Source organism: Lepisma saccharinum, chromosome 26 (assembly GCF_977018435.1).
Source record: "Lepisma saccharinum chromosome 26, izLepSacc3.1, whole genome shotgun sequence".
NCBI lineage: Eukaryota > Metazoa > Arthropoda > Insecta > Zygentoma > Lepismatidae > Lepisma > Lepisma saccharinum.
Window position 1 is genome coordinate 17,226,889 of NC_139254.1, and position 10,755 is coordinate 17,237,643.

The window sequence follows — 10,755 nt, forward strand, 5'->3', positions numbered from 1 at the left end:
TACTGTATAAATGTCAATATTTTAACGGTTGTTGATTTTGATTTATTTTTGTTGAGAAGAAAATGTAGGGTAAATACGAGGGTAAATCAAAAAGTAACAGCAATTTTCACATATCATCTTTATTTCCACACAAGAAAAAGAACTACACGTATCACTTTTCCACATATACCCCCCTGCACGGAAATGCACTTTTGGTATCGTGCTATCAGCTTCTGTATTCTGTCCACAAAGAAGGTTTTTGGTTGCTCACGAAGCCATGCCTGCACCGCCTGCTAGACCTCGTCATCTGACCTGAACTGATGACCATGCAGCACCTCCTTCAAAGGGTGGTAATCCATCATGCACTATTGCATATGCTGATCCGAAACTGATGTCCAAGAGTTCCACCACTTGTGCTATTGTGATTCTTCGATCGTCCCTGATAATGGTATCCACCCGTTGAATGTTTTCTTCTGTGCGATATGTTTTTGGGCATCCACTTTGACTTTCGTCTGTTACACGTGTGCATCCTGCTTTAAAGTGGTCCACCCACTGATACACTTCTCTTTGAGTCATGGTGCTTGCTCCATACTATGCTAACAGCTGACGGTGGATGTCTGCTGGTTTGACTCCCTCCGACCACAGAAAGCACTGTGGTGCACTGTTACTTGATGGTGCATCCATACGTGTGACCTTTTTGCTTCGCGACACTTGACTGAATGGGGCAGTGATGGATACTCCACACCACTCCCAAGTATACACGTGGTGACGTCAGACACACCCAGTCTTCATTTATTCCTGCGAAAACACAAAATTGCCTTTGGTTTTTGATTTACCCTCATATAATACCTTGTGTTAATATCTTGCAAATTGAATTTGTAACATTTTTTTCAAGAGAAATAATAACAAGTATAAATTATGTTTTAATTCATGCAACAGAACTTGTGTAATATGGAAAACCCATTCAAGTACAAATGACTTGATATTCAGTTTCTAAATTTGTGTAAAAGTATGTTGGTCTATCATGTGTCATGTGACTTAGAATTTCAGTGTAATGTATAGTTGCAAAAGTGTGTGTATATCCAGTCTCCAACAGTTAAGGTTTACTGTCAGTGTGTGTATTTCTCTCCCCCACTCTCTATCTCTCTCTTCCTCTCCCCTTTTTATATCTCTTTCTATCTTCACAATGCATAATGTATATGTATTTTTAGATGTTGGTTTGCGAAGCATGTTCACTGGAAAGGTTGTTTTGCTTCCTAATACTTTTATGCTTCAGCATTGCCAGGATTAGATGTTACAATTGAGGGGTCTAGTGAGAGAGGGAGCTATGCCACAAATCTTGAAAATTTTATTTTTTGCCATTTTCAGTCTTCTCCTATCATCTGTCATCTATCATGTGAACTACAACCATGTGGTATAGCTCCCGCTTGTTCTGCAGCAGATTTTCTGAGTTCTTGAATACATCCTCATCAGCATTCTGAGTGAGAGAAGGAGCTATGCCATTTACTGATGGTGTCTGCAATAAAAGTGGCAGAGGTTGTGTTGCAGTAAACTGTGCTAGATTTAATATCAGCCATGAAGTTAAAAGATCTCATGGCAATAATGCCTTATATTCCTCCAGTTCTTCATGGTGTTTACCAAAAACTAAAATCCACAGAAACAATGGACAGTGAAGATCCTCCAGAATACATATGAAGTTGTCTTTATGTACATCATATGTAACCCTATGAACATGATTTACACTCAGGCAAAAGTATTTAAGCCTTGTTCAAAGTATTTGATGTGCTAGATTGATTTTTCCACATGGGTATACTACAACAATATACCATACATGTTCATAATAAATGGTATTTATATTGAAATTCATATTTTTCCTTTTGAATAATTTACCTAACAATATGTCCAGAAAAAAATTACCCTTTGTTATACAAATTATGACTCAACGCAATGCTTTAGAAAACTCAATTTATTTCCATTTCTTGTCAAAGTGGCATAGCTCCCTCTCTCACTAGACCTCTCAATTAGTTAACTGTCACTTTCACTTGGACAAAGCGAATGCTGGTTAAGACTGGTGATTATTTCCAACTGTCAGATAAATAAGAAAAAGATTAACCAGACATTGACGAAGCAACCCTATGCCTTCCTAAAATATAGGAAATTTCAAAATTTTATAATATTGAAATTAAGGTATACAGGAAAACCTCGTTAATACGATATTTGTTAATACGAAGTACCCTTTAATCCGAAGTTCTTCCCATTCCCCAGCCGATAAGATAGGATTTATAATGTATTTCAGTACGGATAAATCGAAATACGGATAATTTTTAGTACGAAGTTGTTTACAAGACCCTTCCGCAAAACCAGTTTCGCTTAATTCGAAGTAGACACCTGCCTAAGTCGACAAGAGAAGATCGAATGTGGAGAGATCTTCGACGTTATTTTAACTTGACCTTGACATGTTTCCTTGTCCTAAGAGCTGCTGAAACTCGAGGGAAGCAGTCCGAAATGCCCGCTGGACATTGACATTCTTTGTCAATGTGCATGGGAGGTCAAGCTCTTTCCCCGCTGAATGCGCCACCTTGGAAATAATCACAGGTGCTAGATGGGAAATGCGAGATAAGATCGCACGAATGTTCCAAAATACAAGACGCATGGCACCTGGAAGTCTCACCCATCTGTCTAGCTCCGAGCTCGAGATACAGCAATTTCCCGTGAGCGAGCAACTTTTGGCCTGGTAGCCGACAACTTCCGGTAACCACTTTCATTAAAAGTGTGTTCTTTGTGCCCTGTAGAATTTCATAAAAAAAAGGGAAACTGTTACAGATAATCAAAGCCGCATAGGCCAACTAAAGATCGTCAACCTGCTTAATGCGTTGTCATCTAGGTTTCCCGCAAAAGTTGACGTCGATCTTACGTATGTTGCAACTCCAGTTTCCCGCTTCATATGTTTCCCAACTATGCCGGTCATAAAATTTGCCAAAACAGTGTTTTATTGTCTGAGTGACTTCTTCCCTTTTTCTATCAGCAAAAGGGGGGGGGGGGGCGTTTCTAATTGTTTCGGCCACGATTTTCTTGCTCGTGTGCGCACACCGGCTCCTTTCCTTTGGCGTGTAAAAAAAAGCAAACAGTTCTGAATACCTTCTTCAACACGAACAAAAACCGAATAATAAGTAAAAGAAAAGTGACCCCCTTCCTTCTCCTACAACAGGTCATTATCCGCCACTGGTGTGCATGGTAATGTGATAATTGCAGAATTCAGGTCCCTCTTTCTTGTTTGAATGCAGCTGTCTGGATAGGAAATATTGCCCGTATTGTTGTCTGTCGCATGGTAAAACGCAATGCAAGGATCATTTTTTTTTCACACTGCTGATAAAAGTTCGATCTCTCTCAACTGAGAGAGAGAGAGAGAGAGAGAGCGACAACTGCATTATCTTTAAAATGCCGATGATTTCCCTTCTGCCACCTGCTGCTCTAAGTTCCAGCCAGTCTCATTATGTTTACGCTGCAGCTGGCGCCAGTGTTTAGTCTAGCGTTTGGAAAGCTTTCCCTTGCCGATGACTCATCCAGTGCGAAGGAATAAGGGTCATTGTTTTGAATCTCGCAAAGCCATATAATCCCCACTTTTCTTCAGAACCATTAGCGTGCTGCTGTTAAAAAAAAAAAAAAAAAAAAAAGAAACCGCAATGCTCAATGTAGGAATACGAGAGGAAAAGTTTTGGCGGAGCGAGTGTTTGACCTCCAGAATACTCCTGAAACCTACAATAAATTGTCGATTAATCTGAAAATACGCAAGTTTCGTAAAGCTTGTTTTTAGTTCATTTTATGCTGATGAGCTAAGCGGGACTAAATATAAAGTTTAAAGTGGGATCCAAACCACAGTGATTATCGAGTGCGGCACTGTTTAATGTGTCCTAGGATACACATTCGGTGCAAACAGATCGCAAGTTGTGTGTTTACTTTTCAGAGTGGATTACAATGAAAGTTGAGGAAGAGTTTGAACTGATCCCTGCAAAGGGGGAGGGGGGGGGGGGCGAATATGAAGTTAACTGAAGCAAAGAAGACGTGATTTTTTTTACGATGTGTTTTAGACAGCCGAACCAGAACAAAATGTACAGCCCCGATTTTTTTTGTTTTGTTTTGTTTTGTGCCAGGGAAAGGTTATGTTCTCTCCCAAGAGAATCTTCTCTTACCAGTTAATCTAGTGAACGCACATAAAATCCAATATTCATTCTGTCCGATTATCTCCCGTCCCTTGCTCGCGCCAATGTGACTACTGTCACGATTCTTCCGAGTTTCACTTCTTGCAATAAACGAGCTTGTTTTCCTTTCCGTAGGTCTCTGTGCAAACGGGTTTCTTATGAACTAAAATTGTAAGAATTTCGTGGAAGACCAACGACTTTGCACAGTTAAAAGAAACTACCGTTTTTAAAAAGACTTTTTGCCACAACATGCATCCCGTGCATAACCGGTTGTATAACTAGGCAGGATAAATTGTGTTCACAGTCTCCTTGGAATCTTTGTGTCCACGTTAAGCTCCGTGTTCTCATTTTGTGTAACATTTATTACACTTTCTTTAAAACGTACAATATTATTATGTAGTACATATAAAGCTTATTTTCTGAGCTACCACCAAGTATAAAACATCCTTTGTGGGGGTAATTTATACTCTACTTTATTTACACCTGAAAACAGGCGCCATCTTGAAAAGTTTGGATAACTCGAAGTCGTTTAATACGAAGTTGACATTTTTTGGTCCCTTGAACTTCGTATTAACGAGGTTTTCCTGTATTAAGATTACTTTTTTTTTTTTTTTTTTTTTTTTTTTTCAGTTGGGCAGCTGTACATCTGAAATCAATGAAAGGCTAGATATTGTTGAACTGCAATTTCAGTTTTTGGGTGGCCGTGTGTTGCAATCCTTAGATGATGATGTTACCCACGTCATTCTGCATTCAAAGTAGGTGTCTTGGTTAATTTTTCATTAGAATATACAGTGGGGGCTCCAATTTTATATTTTTGGAGTGTATATTTTCCCGCATTTAAGTTTTTCACCTTGTAGCACTGAAAAATATATTATGGAGGCTCCACTGTATATTTTTAGCTACCTATTTGATTGAGAAAATGTATCTTTTTATGTGCATGCATAAGACATTATATTGGGTCAGTTATTACTTGCAAGTTTGCCATGATTGTCATTGCTGTTCAAGCTGTGCAAATACTATTTTCATCAGGTATTTCCAAATCTCGCATAGCCTAATCGTAAGTGCGAGTGGTCTCAGGTTTGACTGCCAGAGCACCAAAATTTCATTGTTGACCCAGCTTCGTGTATTGGGTAACTACCTGAAAGCAGTAGTACTGGACTTGTGTCTCAGTGTCAGAAAACAGCATATGCCTTGGCCATGTGTCATGAATAACCAAATGTAAGCCCCATGGCATTGGCAAGGTATTGGCTCCCAATGGGCTGTTTCTGCCCATCTACTGAAAAACAGTAGAAAACGGATTTGTGTTCAGTAGGCTTCTGACAGCATTAATAGCAAAGTGAAACTATGGAAAACAATATATATATTTTAAGGATGAAACAGGTTAATCGGTGCTCTATCGTATCATAATTTTACTGATCCAATATATCTTACAATTTAGTCCAATATTGTGCCATTTTGTTATAATTTTATGGATATGAACATATAATCTCCATTCCTTCTTTGTTTTAAAGTAAATGTCAAAAAGTGCAGCTTCTTTTGCATTGCAAAAGCTTCGTTCATTTGGTAATAAACATTTATTAATGAGGTCAATGAACTATTGAGATTTTATATCAGATTGGAAGAATATTTGTATCGGTAAATTTTGTATTCGTATTCGTGTCCCGCACCGTAGCCATGTGGCCTAAGGCATCAGGCTTTGGGCTCCAGCTACTAGACGTGTGCAGCTTCGAGTCTCCTGGGGAAAGCTTAACAACTTTTCTCCTGAGATTTCGGCCTGTGTATGGGACTGGTGGCCACCCACCTTTGTGAAGCAGTCGGTAGCTACGAATGAGTAGCGTAACCCGGTCAAGAAAACCTACAACAACGCCTGGGGATTCGTCGTGCTGACCACACGTCACCCCGTAACTGGTTGAATGATCTCCACCTCGGGTGAGTGAGTGAGTAGGATCAGGTGGAAGTTAGGTTGGTAGTCGGTGAGTAGTCCCAGGCCCTCAATGGGCTGTTGTGCTACAGGTTATTTTTCGGTATCGGTAGAGGCACATATTTTTGGTAAATAAAAAAGCAAAATTTCGGTACAAAAAGTGAGCAATTTCGGGTTCAAAAGCGGTAAATAAAATAAAATATCGGTGTTATGGCGGTAAAAATTTGGATGAAAAATGGTATATAAAAAGACATTTTGTTTCTAAAATTGTGAATATAATCCTAAATTTGATTTAAAAACTACACTTATTCCACAGAATTAACATTTCACTTCTAATAGCACATTTATGTAGTTATCAGAGTATTAAGTTTATTTCTGTGTAAAGGAGTCAATTTTTGCTTCTCCAATATTAACAGCAGAATTAATCAATTTTCCGGGAATTGCATAACTCAGGATAATTCAGACCTCGGAAGGTGCTGCATCGGTGAATAAACCCTAAATTTCATGTTTAAGAGTTAATTTCGCTTTTTGCAGTTCATTTCGCATTATTTTGTGACAAAACATAGTCACAAAATGCATCTCACACCTTTCAAAAACATGAAAAATTAACACTACAATGTGTTTTTTCAAATTTCGTTTTTTCGCCAAAAACTAAATATGCATGCCCCTAGGTATCGGCTAAAATTTCAGATTCATTTCAAAACACATTTATTTACTGAAATCATTTTGAGCTTTCAGCAGGGGAAACAGCAAAATTTCTGCAACAAGATATATAAATATATTTTTGATAGAAATACTACTGTAATCCCGTGGAAAATTGCAAAGATTAGTTTTTTTGTTGAATTTTTGCAGCTGTTTGGCAAGATGGCCACAATTACATGACACGAATAAGAAGAGACGCAAGAAGTTTCATGTGGTAACAGAAAAATGGATAGAAGAGAGTGCAACTCAGTGTAAAAGACTGGAAGAGGTCTTATTTCAGCCTTGTCCTCCTGACTAATTTTTGTTATGTGACATTGAAGTTGAAACTGCACCTGTGATAAACCATCTTTTCATTTAACCAACAGTTACGCAAATGATGGGCCAGTGAAAATTTGTTATAGTATACTTGTCATGTGCATATATTTATAATTTTTTAGAAGTAGTAGTGTGTTCTAAATCATTTGAATGATCTCATGTTAAATTTTTAGTATTATTTTTTGTGTATGAAAGCAAATATTGAGTTTGTTAATATTGAAACATTTGTTATTGCTACTGATGTACTGTGTGTGAAATAAATTGAATATTTTGTACTTTATGGTTTTCTGACAGTAAAAAACATCTTATGTTATGAAATAACATAAAGCAGAGGAGAAATGCTAATCTCTAGAGTCACCTATTCTTGGCAAATTAAAAAGCAAAATTTTGTTACAAAAACAGCCAATTTTGGGTTCAAAAGTGGTAAATAAAATAAAAATTTGGAGTTATAGCGCTGAAAAAACTGATCAAAAGTGGTATATACAATGACATTTTGCTTTTAAAATTGTGAATATAATCCTAAATTTGATTTAAATGCTGTACTTATTGCACAGAATAAACATATCCCTTCTAATAACACATTTATGTAGTTACCAAAGTATTAACTTTATTCCTGTATAAAGGGGTCCATTTTTACTTCTCAAATATTTACAACAGAATTAATCAATTTTTTGTGAATCACATAACTCACAGGATAATTCAAACTTCAGAAAGTGTCACATCAGTAAATAATAAACTAAATTTTGTGTTGAAGAGTCTGTTTTGCATTTTGAAGTTCATTTTTGCTTCATTTTGTGAAAAACAGGGTTAAAAAAATTAATCTCACACCGTTCAGAAACATGAAAAATTAATATTACATGTGTTATTTCAAGTTTCTCGTTTTTATCAAAAACAAAATATGCATGCCTGTACTAATCACATATTATTAAAATTAATTTCCCTAATTTATACAAAAAGCTTTTGTTTAATGAATCTTGAATCTTCGCCATGAGCGAGAATGGAAAATTAAAAAAAACAAAAAACAATGTAATTTTTAAGTTTCTGCAAATCTCCAGTAATGAATATGCATGAATTTGATGTGCAAAATATTGCAAAATTCTTATTCTTTCTTTGCAAACTGAACATCCTTTTTTCCAAATATTACCAAATTAGAAAAAGACAAGGAAATTTACAGCATTTTAGTTTGCATTACCAATTTGTGATTGGAAATACAAATGAAGAAATTGTAAAAATCTTACACATCACATGAAAACACGCAGGGTGAATTGACTAGTGCATTTTGAAAATCCCCCCTGCTTCTCGCTACCTCGAGTGGTGCCAGGAGGTTCCTCAAAATTTTGAATGGGAAAAGGCATAAAATGAAACTACAGTAAAACTTCGTTAATCCGGACCCCGATAAGCCAGACTTCGCTTAATCCAGACAGGCAAAAGGCAAGAAAGGAAAAAAAAACAATGCAAGGTTTTAAATGTGGCTAGAAGTCAACAATCACATTCGTCATAGTCCTCCACAGTATTGCTTTACATTTTACTGTACTGTATAGTGTATTTAGGTCTATGCCCTGTAAATACACCATAATAAACGTGTTTTGTTGCTATAAACGGAGTTTTAATGCACTGTTCTTTTAAGTTATTGCAGCTAATCCGGTCAACTTATCCCCCTCCGATTAGACCGGATTAATGAGGTTTTACTCTATGTTGGACAGTTTTCTTAGTTTTGTGCAAATTTTATAGGAATCATGTTTCGATAAGATGAATGCGTGCTCCAAAACATACTTCTTTGCATAATTAAATTTATCAAAACTATCTACATGCACAATTGAATAAGCGTACGTATACTTCAAAACTGTTTACATTACTGATGTAGCTTTTTTTTACTGCTTTTGTCAATTTTTATTCACCATAAAGTTGAGTCCCTACTAAAGGGTATAAGAAACAAATCTGAAAGTATGAAACTGAGAAATACAGTGGAACCTCGATTTTACGTTTTTCAAGCTGAAGGAACTTGAAACGTGCGAAAATGTAAAATCGAGGAAAATTTTACATTTTGTGATGTGACCATCAAGATTCAATGAATAAAGTGGGAAAATGTAAAATCAGGGTTCGACTGTAGTAGCCATTAGCTGAAGGTAATATTGCTAGTAATTCCCTAACAGTCTCTGTAAACACAACACTCGCATTCAATGTAGTTCTCTTTTTTTTTATTTTAGAATTTTGTACACACCTTTTCCCCTATTCTTCTATTTTGCCCTATCAGAGTCTAGGTAGGGTAGTGGTAAGGGCCAATCCAAAGGGTAGCTTCAGGGAGTGCTGGACCCAGACTATGCATATCAGGTTAGTCAAATACAAATGTAAGTAATATGGCGATAGTGTGTAGTGTATAATATTTTAAACACTTATTGCCAGATCCGATCAAAACACAAATCCAATAAAAAAAATATATTTGTGTCCCTGCAGCTTAAAAAACTTTGTGATCTGCATGTCAGAACTGGGACGTAGAATCATGTCTGGCATTAAATAACGAGCTCAGCGAATTAACAACACAGTTGCCACTGCTTACTTTGTTGAGTCTGCATATCCTGGAAATTATTGCATAATTTTCATTATTTGCAACAGCATTGTGAGGAAAATTGGATTTTGTGATTAAACATATATCTTGTACCAGGTGTGCCGGTTAATAATACTTAATTTCGTCGCTGGATGGCGCGGGAAGCAAGGGTTGGTGCACAGTCTCAGTCTCAACTGTTACGTCAGTGTGTTGCCAGGACAGTACCTGTCAAAACACAGTGGATGTGCAACAGAGTGCAAGTGATCGTGATATTGGGTTTGTGTGGGAAACATGTTGACCTTCAAACCAAATAAGGAGCATGTCCTGCTTTTCTTGTTCAATCAAAAGAAAAACGCGAGTGAAAGCCGTCGTATCCTTGTGCGTTGGTTTTGACGATTCAAAAGTGGTGATTTCGACTTGAAAGACAAAGATCGCCCGGGCCAGCCGATAAAATTCCAAGACGCCGAATTGGAAGCACTGTTGGACGAAGACGATATGCAAACGCAACAACAACTGGCAGAGAAGTTAAATGTTGGTTGCCAAACCATATCTGATCGTCTTCATGCCATGGGAAAGATCCAGAAGGTGGAAAAATTGTTGTTCCCTCTGGCAGGAATTCCTTGTGGATCATGCCATCACTGTCAAAGAAAGTGATAAGCATCGTCTTGATGCGTGATTTTTACGCCTTGACCTTCTTCCATTCCATGCTTTGGCGTTTCGTTTCAGGGTCGTACCTCACACACGAGCTCTCATCCTCTGTAGTAACGCATTACAAGAAATTTGGATCTGTATCCTCCAGATTTCTTTCTCTTCCCATGCCTCAAAATCACTTTGAAAGGTCAGAGATTTGAGGATATTCCGTACATCCAATAGAACGTGACGAGGGTCTTGAACACCATCCCGAACGAAGACTTTTCTAAAAGTTTCCAGGACATGTGCAGCCGTTCTCAACGGTGCATAGCCGTGGGAGGGGACTACTTCGAAGGACAGTAATGTAGGTTTCATTAAGAATTCGTCTACTTTCGATATTCATGATCATTCACCGAACTTTATTGTCAGAGGTTGTATGTAACCTTGTAACATGTAATACTGCT

The 10,755-nt window shown here is 37.4% G+C and overlaps 1 protein-coding gene across 3 annotated transcripts in view; it reads left to right on the forward strand.

Moving 5' to 3' along the window:
• LOC145979401 (DNA ligase 4-like) overlaps window positions 1–7,386 on the forward strand; it is a 68,082-nt gene extending 60,696 nt beyond the window's left edge. For all 3 annotated transcript variants that reach the window (XM_083112270.1, XM_083112271.1, XM_083112269.1), the window contains 2 exons: window positions 4,809–4,933; window positions 6,952–7,386. In XM_083112270.1, coding sequence (XP_082968396.1) covers window positions 4,809–4,933; window positions 6,952–7,099 — 273 coding nt within the window. In that variant the 3' untranslated portion in view covers window positions 7,100–7,386. The remainder of the gene's footprint in view (window positions 1–4,808; window positions 4,934–6,951) is intronic.
• The last annotated feature ends 3,369 nt before the right edge of the window (window positions 7,387–10,755 follow it).